Below are 12,102 nucleotides of genomic sequence, written 5' to 3'. Positions count from 1 at the left end.
CAGAAGTTTTTTGCTCAACTTCTGGACGCTCAACAGTTTACTTAAATAACTATTGCAATTTCCCTCCAGACAGTTGAGTTGGTTGAATAAATTACCATTCTGGCGCTTGATTACTATTCAGATTAATTATCCACCCAGGAACCGTTTTCTGATATATGTCGTCTGTTTTTTTCCTACTTCTTAAATGATCTGTACTCTCTCATCTTTCTCTCAGTGGATTGTTTGTTCAAGCTCTTACAGCAAAAAACAAAAAAGTGCATAAATAGACAAATTAACTGGAGAATAAAAATTTGTTATTTTCGACAAAATTTTGACCACTCCGCTGATCTTCTCATTAAGGACCGTATCCTGCCAGCCGAATCGTTTTTCTCAAAAGTTAGCCTAATCAAGCTACAAACAGATATAAGACCCTGGGAAACATCAGAAAATTTTAAACTGTTTACTAGTCGCCAAAACGCTAGACATAACAAGAGAAGTAATCAAATTATTATAAAAAAGAAAACGAAGTGGAGTAACAAATCTTTATCTTGGAGAGCGTCCGAAAATGAAACAAATTGCCCTCTTTAATAAAAACCTTTAACAGTATATCTTGCTTTAAAAAACTTTAACCGAGTTTTGGCTCGATCAGCACAAGAAACTGTCCGTTAATAAACAAATAGGAGCCTTCAAAGCCTATTTTCACCTATGAGAACGAACAGCTACAATTTTAAGATTATTATTATATTAAAAAAAACTAATTAATTTTTTTAACAATTGAAGGCATGTAGATACCTAACCTAAGGGTTGTAATCTGAATAACTTACCTGTTTCAATAAGAAAAGTTCTAAAAAATAGTGAGTGAAATTTGACTAACAGTGCAAACATAACCGACTAACGTCGGGCGAATTGCTCTCAAACGACCGGCGAGCGGTTGGCTTCGTCAGTAGCTAGCCACGGGGGGATGCACCGGGGGCTGATGGGGGGGCAACACTGGGTTGGGGGGGGCAACAGCGCGGTGGAGGGTGGAGGCAATAGTGGGGGTGGGGGGGGGGGGGGGGTGTGTCTCAACCTCTAAGAACCGCCCTTCACACCATAAGTATAATTATAAGTCTCCAAAGCAGTTTGAGCTGAAACAGAGCTGAAAGGCTCTAAGAGCACTTAATGCCCGCTGGGCGCTACCTGTTTATCCCGATTTTTAGTCAAAAGTGTCAGACGAAAAATCGGTCAAGCGAAAATTCGCATAAAAAAGACTTACAGTACTAATATAATTGATACAAGCTTCGTTTGAGAGCGATTAATAAACAAAACATAGCCGGCAGACTGCCGGAGAACAGCCGCCGTTGACGCGCTAGACGCACATCGCGGTTGAAACAGAAAGAAAAGAGAAGAGATAGAAATTGACAATTTTTTCTTTAGTTTCAAAAATTGTTTTAATTTAGTGTGCAGTTTCAGTTAGGTTGTATACCTATACCTACTTCAGCTTCTAAGGTGACGGGTATTAAGCCTAATACTAATATCAGCTAGCAGTCGCTATAATGAATTTTGATAACCTAATTCAATAAGACTTATTGACCGCGCTTTATTGGTTTATCGCGTTTCTTTTGACAATAAGCGCATTCACTAAATTACCTAATTCAATGCTTGAAAAAATTTAAAATCCATCTAGTTGATACAGTGAGTGAAGTAAGTCAGAAGTCAAACGTGAAAGGCTTGACTTATGTAAAGCGAAAAACGCGATCAAAAAGTAAAGCGGAATAAAAAAAAATCCCGAAAAGTCCTGACGTACAATCCAGATAATTTTTACTGACTTAACAGAAAACTGGACCTGGAATGGACTAAAATTAATTCTAAAAATTATCAGCTCAAAAAAATTTTCAAAAAACAGAAAATCTATGTTCATCCCGTTTTTGAGGACGAAAAGTCAAAAGCGTCAGACGAAAAATCGGTCAAGCGAAAAATCGCATAAAAAAAAGACAGACAAGACTAATATAATTGCTACAAACTTCGTTAAAGAGCAATTAAACATATTCGGCAGAATGTCAAACAATAGCCGCTGTTGATTCCAATAAGGATGATTGGGATTGAACGAATAGAAGATATTGAAAAAAAAAAACGATATTTATACAAAAACATTTTTAAGTCCGATTTATTTTGATGGCATTTTGTAGTTGAACATACTCTTGTCTCTCAGTTAGAGGCTACAGGGTCTAGTATCAATACCAATAAGCATTATAGATAGTAATTAAAACCTATGAGAACAAATTTCAAGTACCTTGCATCTAAAAATGGGCTTTATGGGTTTATCCCGTTTCGATTTCTGCCTTCAATTTTTTATACTGACTCTGTTCACTTCTAAAACGAAAAAACTAGGCCTAGAATGAACTATGAAAAGATTGGGAAAACGATTTAGAAAAAGAATCCGATCCAAAAAATCGAAAAAACAGGTTAAATCAAAGTGAAAGTGCCGCATATGAACAAAAAATCACCAGCGAGAAAAGAAATCTTGGTTCAAACTAACAAACTGGGTCTAAAATGAACAATGAATGAATTGGAAAAACAGTTTAGAAAAAAAATCCGATCAAAAAAATTCAAAAAACAGTAAAAATTAAAGTGATTTTGCTGCATGTGAACAAAAAAAATCACTAGCGAGAAAGCGATTTTTTGTTTAAACACCGTTTTCTCACTCTACTTTAAATTTAGAGCCAGAAAAATCTACGCCACAAAAGCACTCAATCTTTCGCGTCACTTTCTGTTTCAGCGTGACCAAAATCACTACTCCAATATGATTTCCAAAGTCATGAAAATCTGTGAACAGATCGTAAAAAAAATAGACGGAAGAAGTCCGGAAACTACTCGAAGTGGAAATCCATTTAACTGCAATCCAACTACTCATCAGACAAAACGTGCCTCCACTAATTTATGATTATCTTCAAACAAAACCTTAAAACAAAAAAGTAAAAACAATAAAATCAAATCCTTTGAAAAATGATTAAAAAAATCTGATCAAATTTTGTTGTAAATTGAGATTCCGAAATAAATATCTCTGCCAAATTAACTTCATCAAAACAACTAGTGCTTCCTAAAACTACTTATGTGAATTATTTAAAGACACTCGAAGCCAAAATATTTTAAAAAGCTCTTAAAAGTGACGTGCAATAAAAAACTGGAAAAAGGTAACAATTTTTTTTTAAATTAAAAAAGCATATAAATTCAAAGAAAAGTTCTTTTCAGCTAAAAGGGTATCCAGATGCTCGCAAAACACTAGGCGAGTCATAATAGCCTAAGAATTTGTGTAAAAAACAGAAAAAAAGACAAACTACAAAATATTAAGAAAAAAGTTCCGATTTTTGACATTTTTGTCATATTCCTTAACAAAAAAATGATTCATCTCCAGAAAACTGTAACCAATTGTTGTCATAAATTTGCACAAGTAGAAAAGTCTTTTCATTACCCATTTGAGCCAGCAAAACAAAACAATCGTAAAAAAAACGCAAAAATTACCCATAAATCAGCAATATACATGAAAAACCTCCGAATTAGCATAAAATTCATACGAATTTCTTGAAACTTTGATACCACTACCAAAACCAGCCTAAAATTAAAACAAAATCATAACCAAACCCCTCAACCAAAAAAAATGTAAAAAACGCTTTAAAATGCCGCACGTGAACAAAAATTTTCGCTCGCTTACAGAATTTTTTTCACACCATAGTTTCTCGCTCTCTAGAAAACAGCGATATGAACAAAAAACCACTCTCTTTTCGCTCCACTCTTCATTTGGTTCCGCAACAAATTCACTCCAATTTTTTCACGTGATTCATTTCCCGCTTCAAAATCCACTCCAATGAAATTGATTAAAAAAGGGACTTCTCCAATACTCCTCTTCGAGTCGTTAGAAAAAGGCAGCACCCCAAAACAATTCAAATTCTTTGAATTGTGAAAACGGAGAGCGCCTAAATAATAGCTGTTTGAGAGGCTGACGGCGGCTATTAATAGGCACAAAAAAATTCTTTCAAATTCTTTCAAAATTCTATCAAATAAAATTTTTTTAAATGGAACCTGTGTACCATGCGTGCAAAAGTTATGCAATAAGCATTGTATCTTTGATCAATTCTTTCATTATCAATTAATTCTGATAAAAAGTTGATTTTTGTGGCAACAATTTGTGCGTGTGTTTACCAAACAACAATTGTGTTACTAAATTGTTACTCTTGTGAATATTTTCAATAACCGAACGTGCTCACCATCAACTAAGCAGTCACCGATAACTAGCATCACGTTAGTAATAGTAGTTGCTGACTCTGTGCTCAATTTATGAAGTCAACGTAAGAATTGATTATCAAAAATGCTGTGTTAGTTTATAAATAGAAGACATGTTTTTGAAAGTATTTACCGCGTTTATTAATTTTCAGTGCTCTTGAATCTGAGCAAAATCATTTTGTTGAAGTTCATATCGTGGTGTGACCAGTGGCAATTTACCTCGTTCACTTTGCCATTACAAGGTACGTCAAAATGAATTTTTTGAGATGTTTGCCGGAAAGAGTTTACGAAATGGCTTTATAAATGGCTAAATTACATAAGTTTTAATCAAAACTCGTAATAGTCATTGTGATAAATAAAAAACTCATAGCATAAGATAAAGTATAGCGCTTCTGCTATATCTCGAATCCTTTAAATCTCAATTCGAAAGCAACACATTTGCTGTTTTGAAGAGAGTCAAGCTATTTTACTGCATAAACTTTGCCTCAATTTCTCAAGCAAAAAAGTGTTTCCACAATTTCATTGAATGCGACAAATTGCACCTTTTTACAATAATATCATCATTTGGTGCGTCCATGGCAAAGATAATCGTTAACTTGTGCAAATTCCCAGGGCATCTCCAGCTGAGAGGGATCATAACTCTACACAATGACAGAGGTAATCAAGCGGACTAAGGACCGCACGATGCCTCCCCCAAGCATGAGGGGCAGAGGAAGGGGAGGACCACCACCTGTGGGGGGCAATAGAGGCTCAGAAGTTGGCGGGATGCGGCGACAGACTGTGGCAACTGACAAGAACATTGCGGCTAATGACGTCAGATCTCCAGAATCCAAGGTCAGTTTCCACGATCTGAGGTCATTATACAATTAAATGGGTACAGTATATCATTTTCATTGCTTCCGGCAACTTCTTACTAGGTTTTGATTGAGAATCAAGCATCGTAAAACCAACCACACCCAAATTGAGGTCATTTGCTTCAGCGCCAATGGTCACAAAGCCTGGATCAAAAATATACTTGTTTATATATGGGAAGCGAAAATTTTATTTCGAAAAACCATTAGAAAGCTGGACTCAGTTGCAGATTATTCTTCCAATTTAAGGTGCTACAAGGAGTAACAGTAGTAAGCCACGAAGGCGATACCCTGACACTATCTTTTGACGAAGCATGTGCCTCCGAATTGGTGGGTTGTCTCAATAACGACATCAAAGAAGTGGTGCGTCAGTTTCAAGAGAAGAACCGATTCTCACCCGAGTTCATTCCAGAGATGGCCGAGATCATTGCCAACTGTGTGCGAGATCTGGTAAAGAATGCAGTCGCTTCGCAAGTCCAGCTCGGCTTCCAGAAGAGCGCATCCAAACAAAGAGAGACCATCCGGAAAAACTTCAAGTCCGCCTTTTTCCAAAGTGTACAGGTAAATGATCCCTTTTACGAGTAGCAAATTTTATTGAGGTCATTTGAACGGGTGAACAATGTCACTTCTGTCAGTTAAAAACTTATAGGAACATGGAGGAAATTGGCTTAAATTTTTTATGTGATGATTTTTGACAGCAAATTTGACATGAACTAAACCATGTCCGTGTAAATGCAACCAAATTTAGCGAAGACATCTCTGAAAAAGACTGAAAGCAATAAATAGGTGATATCTATATGCACTTCTATGTTAGTCTATTAATTGGACTAGAGACATGAAAATTGCATTTTAGAAAAGAATTATGAAAAGTCAGATGGTCAGATACGGATGAAGTATAGCTAAATGTACATGAGGTACCTCAATGAATGAACAAAATCGAATCTCGGAGAATTAATTCATTAATTATGACAGTCTCGTACGTGGAATTAAAAAAACCAAAGTTAATATACGCAATCTATTCGAAATAATATTCTAACACCATTTATTTTTCAGGTTGTTTTCGACACAGAAACAGAAGCAATTATTTCGAAGAAGGTGAAAGACCAACTCAAAGGATACAGACCTCAGAGTTCACCCCATCACATGCTCAAAGACGTACGTGTACTCACTAAAAAGGTGGAGATGAGCAAGATGTACAATGGCGCTGATCGGCCCAACTCTGCCGAGTTATGATACCGTTGCGCAACACCTCACACTTGTTACGTCATCAGTTTAGAGAGATAACTTTGTAGTTTATTTCGTTGATTTTTGCATACATGTACTATATCATATAATTTCTTGCATAATTACTGTCTCCGCAAAAATATGCCTACTATATTTCAGAACCCATCCAGATATAAAAGTAGTTTAATACAACCAACTTTTTTGCCTTATCTTTTCAAGCAGTTCACCTACAGGCGTATGCTTAGAAGGCGACCTTTAGTGGGGTATTTTCTTCAGTCAACATCGACAGATCATTATATATATTTTGATTCAGAACGTTTTTTTTGGAGGAGAACGATAATTTGAGAAATCCTTGATTTCTTCAATCATTCTTGACTTATAGAATTTCAGAACTCTTCGACAATTTGGCTATTATGGCTTGAGCTTTGAAAAATAGATTTAAATAACTAGTTCTGAAGCAGTTGCTCTTGTTGAGACTAAGCAGTTAGGTTTTGGAGTTGCGATGAAACAGATTATACAACTCATCCGACAAGGATCTCACTAATAAACAAACCCGGCAGATTGCCGGAAAATAGCCGCCGTTGATTCCAATAGGCATGATTGGGATTGAAAGAATAGAAGATATTGAAAAAAAAAAGATTTTTAAACAAAAACATTTTTTAAGTCCGATTTATTTTGATGGCATTTCGTAGTTGAACATAACGTACTTCTGTTTGTTAGAGAGAGGCTACAGGTACTACTATCAATACCAATAAGCATTAGAGATGTTAACTAACACTTATAGGAACGACGTTCAAATAGCGGGCATCTAAAATTGGTCTTTATGGGTTTATCCCGTTTCTATTTCTGACTTCAATTTTTTATACTGACTCTGTTCATTTTGAATTGCTTTGCTGAGCAACTGATGTTCAAAATCAGCTTCAGCAGAATGAGTAAAGAGAGAAACTAGCCTAGAGAAGTCAAAAAGATTTCACGAAAAATGTTGAAGCTGCAAAATGAGATAAAGTGAAACAATTTTTTGTTTGACGAAGTAAAAAAAACATAACAGGACAAGTCGTGACGTAAAATTCAAAGAATTTCCATTCACTAAAAAAAATTAGACCTAGAATGGTCTATGTGTGAACTTGGAAAACCATTTCTAAAAAAATCAGATAAAAAAATTTAAAAAAATAATATCAATGTCAATATGCCGTATGTGAACAAAAACCACTAGCGAGAAATGGAAATTTGGTTAAAACAAAAAAAACTAAGCCTAGAATGAACTATGAATGGATTGGGAAAACTTTTTAGAAAAAAAATCCGATCCAAAAATCAAAAAAACAAGTTTAAATCAAAGTGAAATTGCCGCATGTGAACGCAAAACCACTAGCGAGAAAGCGAGTTTTTGTTCAAACACCGTTTTCTCACTCTACTTTAAAATTAGAGTGAAAAAATTTCACGCCCAATACAGTTCATAATCTTTGAATTGTAAAAATTCTTTGAATTGTAAAAAAATATTAGGAGCGCTATAATAGCCGGTTGAGAAGATGAGGGCGGCTATTAATAAACTAACTAATACTATGCTACTACTTATGATATATTGTCAGTTGATGAGTAGAGATTGTTAAATGACCACATTGAGACAAAGAAGCGCAAAGAGCCAACTCGACAACAAAAATGCCATTTAATTTTGACGCCTTTTTGAATTCTATGGAGAGTAAAGAGCACATGCCATGTTTGCATAAGTCTTTTTTTTTAACAAACTCATAATATTTGTTATCGATACCCCACATATTCCCCCGCTGAAACATTGAGTACAAGTTTACCATTTTTTCTTTCAAATAAACTTTTCGCATTCGACTGCCATTTTGCGTTCACAAAGTAAGTTTTTTTTTGTCACTTGGAGTTGCAGTGTGGGATTAGAGAGTGATTGATATTTGCAATGTTTTGCTGGTACCAAGTTGCTTCTAACTAAATTAGAAGTTACAGAGGTTTCATTAACCATATTTTTTGCTCTGAAAATGAACAACTGAAAATGAACAAATATTCAGTACCGGCACCGTTTTGTAGCACATTTTTTTAAAAAAAATGTTTAACCCTATCAGGATTTATATTTTCACGCTTCACTGAGGGACGCTGGTCTATATCAGTTTGCAGATACATATGTCGCATTGTACAGTAATTTTTGTCCGGAGAGTAAAACGTGGACTTTTGACTCACCCAAGAGATTTTCAAGGGTCAAGTGACTCAGTTGTTCACACTCGTCATCGTCTAAACAGAATCATTTACACAATACTGGTCTACGTCCAGACTAATTAGGAACGGTAAAAATAGAGATTTGGGAAATGTTTGAGGTGGTTGACCAAGTTGAAACTTAGTAAAGGAATTTGTAAAAGAGCTGAGGATCCTCATTTTGATAAGTGTTCACGGTTAATCATATTAACATCTGATTAATCATTCATTATTCTTGTAAATGATAAATTGCAATGAAACTTTATTTCTTCGGTTGTTGATTTTCAAAAGAAATATTATTTTATGAATCAACTTTTTCTGATATTTTTTTAAAAAAAGAAGTATCCATCGGGTCAAAACCGGCCTGCCTTACAAAGGGACTTTTAGGGAATTGCATTCAGGTAATTCTCTACAGCGCAAAATCTCTCATAACATAGCCGGCAGATTGCCAGAATAGCTGCGAAAGAATAGACTTGCGTGCCGTATAATAGAGATAGAAACAGATACTGATCTAAATTGAAAACATACCCGGCAGATTGCCGGAAAATAGCCGCCGTTGATTCCAATAAGCATGATTGGGATTGAAATAACAGAAGATATTGAAAAAAAAATTTTTTGTACAAAAACATTTTTTAAGTCCGATTTATTTTGATGGCATTTCGTAGTTGAACATAACGTACTTCTGTTTCTTAGAGAGAGGCTACAGGTACTACTATCAATACCAATAAGCATTAGAGATGGTAACTAAGACTTATAGGAAGGATGTTCAAATAGCGGGCATCTAAAATTGGGCTTTACGGGTTTATCCCGTTTCTACTTCTGACTTCAATTTTTTTATACTGACTCTGTTCATTTTGATTGCTTTGCTGAGCAACTGATGTTCAAAATCACTTTTAGCAGAATGAGAGAAGAGAAAAACTAGCCTAGAGAAGTCAAAAAGATTTCACGCAAAATGTTGAAAAGGCGGCAAAATGAGGTAAAGCGAAACATTTTTTTATTCGACGAAGTAAAAAAAAATAGGAGCGCTATAATAGCCGGCTGAGAAGATGAGGGCGGCTATTAAAAATTGACAAAAAAAATTGACGCCGCTCGAAACAACCTTCAGCAATAAATTAATAAAGCTGGTTAAAATTCATTCGGCAGAAGCCTTTTATTAGGGACTTTCACTGCATATATGAGTTCCTTTGACCTTATATTAATTCAATTTAAACTTAAGTTTTAAAGTGCAAAAGTCATTTTATTGAGTGAGGTAAGTCACGTATGATCAAAATCTAATCACGCAAATGCCTTAAATAATTTCTCTAGGGAGATTAAGAAATAACCTCACGCGCGCAAACGTCGTTAGTGAGAGGAAGAAGTCATTTAGAAAATTTGACTTTTCCAGCTTTGCTGTGTGAACAAATCGTAGATCTGCATTCTCAAAAAACAGTAAAAAAGACAGACAAAAAAATTCGTCTTTTCATTGAAGGCTGCTACGTTATATTTTATTGAAAATCTGTATAAGTTTTTGCGGCCTCTATTACTTGCTCTCAGAGAACCTTCATTTAGAGTGACACATACCCATTTGACCTTATCTATTTGAATTAAAGTAAATAAAAATCAATTTCGTGAGCAATTCCGTGAGTAAAAGTCAATAAAAGTGAGCAAGTCATTTTTGAGAGTGAGGTAAGTCAAGTGTGACCAAAAATTTAATCACGCAAATGAACAAAAAAACTTGCTCCACTAAGAGCAAAAAATGACGTCACACACGCTTTTCAGTTAAAATTGCACGAACGAATGAACAAAAAGCAGATTTGAACTGGTTGTGACGTCATATGGTCGTAACAAAAATCGCGGCGACGAAATAAAAAAACCAAGAGAAGGCTAAACATACCCGGCAGATTGCCGGAAAATAGCTGCCGTCGATTCCAATAAGCATGATTGCGATTGAAAGAACAGATATTGAAAAAAAAAGATTTTTGTGCAAAAACATTTTTTAAGTCCGAATTATTTTGATGGCATTTCGTGGTTGAATATACTTCTGTTTCTTAGAGAGAGGCTACAGGGGCTACTACCAATACCAATGAGCATTAGAGATGGTTACTAATACTAATAGGAACGACGCTCAAATAGCGGGCATCAAAAATAGGGCTTTATTGGTTTATCCCATTTCTTTTTCTGACTTCAATTTTTTATACTGACTCTGTTCATTTTGAATTTATTTGCTGAGCAGGTGATGTTCAAAATCACTTTTAGCAGAATAAGAGAAGAGAAAAACTAACCTAGAGAAGTCAAATAGATTTCACGCAAAATGCTGAAAAAACGGCAAAATGCTAAAGCGAAAAAAAGTTTGACGAAGTAAAAAAAAATAGGAGCGCTATAATAGCCGGCTGAGAAGATGAGGGTGGCTATTAATAATAGCTCCAGCTATCAATGTGCGGCTTTTAACCATAGCAGGACAAGTCCTGACCTACAACTCTAAAAAGAATTTTCATTGACTAAACAAAAAACTAGACCTGGAATGAACTATGAATGGATTGGGAAAACCATAAAAAATTAAAAAAAAAATAGTAAAAACCAAAGTGAAATTGCCGCATGTGAACAAAAAACCACCAGCGAGAAAGCGATTTTTTGTTCAAACACCGTTTTCTCACTCAACTTTAAAATTAGAGCGAAAAAAATTCGCGCCGCAAAACCACTCGCTTCTTCGCTGCACTTCCTGTTTCGGCTCGACCAAAATCACCACTCCAATTTGCCTTCAAAAATCATGAAAATGTGTGAACAGATCTTAAAAAAAAGACAGCAGCCCAATACAATTCAACTTTTGAATTGTAAAAAATCCAAGAGCACCGCGATATAGCTTCGCTCAGCTTACAGCTTCGCAGCTATAGAAAGACGCGATTTAAATTTATGAACCGTATTACGTTTTATCATATGCTTTTTTGTTGACAAAAAAGTGAACATATTAGTAATCCTTACCGAATACGACATGCAACTTCTCCCCATATTCTTCTCGACTGGAGGAACAGTAGATTCCATTCTTTATTATGTCTTCTCCAAACATTGCTCTCAAGCTGAAATAGATCAAAAGACAGATCCAGTCCGAAACGACAGTGAAACCGTTAAAACAATCCAAAGCATAACCGACTCACGTCGGAGGAATTGCTTTCGAAATAGTGGACCTCTAATCTATCGCAGTCGATGGGGAGGGGATAGTCTGCAGGAGGGTAGACTAAGAAGTACACTAAGTTGCTTCAAAGGACGTCATCAGAGATTATTATATATACTGAACGGTAAAGATATTACCAACTAGTTTTACAAAGTAAAAATTCATTTTTTTGAGCCAATATCACTCGAACTTAAAATCAAATTTTGAAAACAATTTTTGCACCGTTAATTCCCTACACTAATCCTAACATCTACCTGTGAAATTCAGATAAAAACGCAACGTTTACTCACCAGAAATCTAAATGTGAATTGCCCAATGTTTAACACCAGTTCAGACTTAGCCATAGTTTACCAAACCCGAAGCAATTCACGTCTTGTGACAACTTTCTTCTTACTATGAAACTTGTTTTCGAAATGTGATTTTAAGTTG

At 35.3% G+C, this 12,102-nt stretch overlaps 1 protein-coding gene across 1 annotated transcript; it reads left to right on the top strand.

Annotated features, from left to right (window-relative positions):
- The first annotated feature begins 4,259 nt into the window (after positions 1-4,259).
- Positions 4,260-6,523, top strand: LOC142355994 (uncharacterized). Its single transcript, XM_075407990.1, has 4 exons — positions 4,260-4,481; positions 4,852-5,073; positions 5,340-5,651; positions 6,144-6,523. Exons 2-4 carry the CDS (start codon positions 4,888-4,890, stop codon positions 6,321-6,323), a joined length of 678 nt encoding a protein of 225 aa, XP_075264105.1. The 5' UTR covers positions 4,260-4,481; positions 4,852-4,887; the 3' UTR covers positions 6,324-6,523.
- Positions 6,524-12,102: the final 5,579 nt, after the last annotated feature.

Source organism: Convolutriloba macropyga, unplaced genomic scaffold (assembly GCF_964194025.1).
Source record: "Convolutriloba macropyga unplaced genomic scaffold, txConMacr16.3 SCAFFOLD_5042, whole genome shotgun sequence".
Taxonomy (NCBI): Eukaryota; Metazoa; Xenacoelomorpha; order Acoela; family Convolutidae; genus Convolutriloba; species Convolutriloba macropyga.
Note: the sequence above shows the minus strand (reverse complement) of the source record. Positions and strands in the feature narration are given on the sequence as shown.

Bases quoted from the DNA above. Each gene is read 5' to 3' on its own strand.
- LOC142355994 (XM_075407990.1), top strand. From the start codon at position 4,888: ATGACAGAGGTAATCAAGCGGACTAAGGACCGCACGATGCCTCCCCCA. The intron at 5,074-5,339 runs GTCAGTTTCCAC...TTCCAATTTAAG, and splicing joins TCAGATCTCCAGAATCCAAG to GTGCTACAAGGAGTAACAGT. The intron at 5,652-6,143 runs GTAAATGATCCC...TTTATTTTTCAG, and splicing joins CCTTTTTCCAAAGTGTACAG to GTTGTTTTCGACACAGAAAC.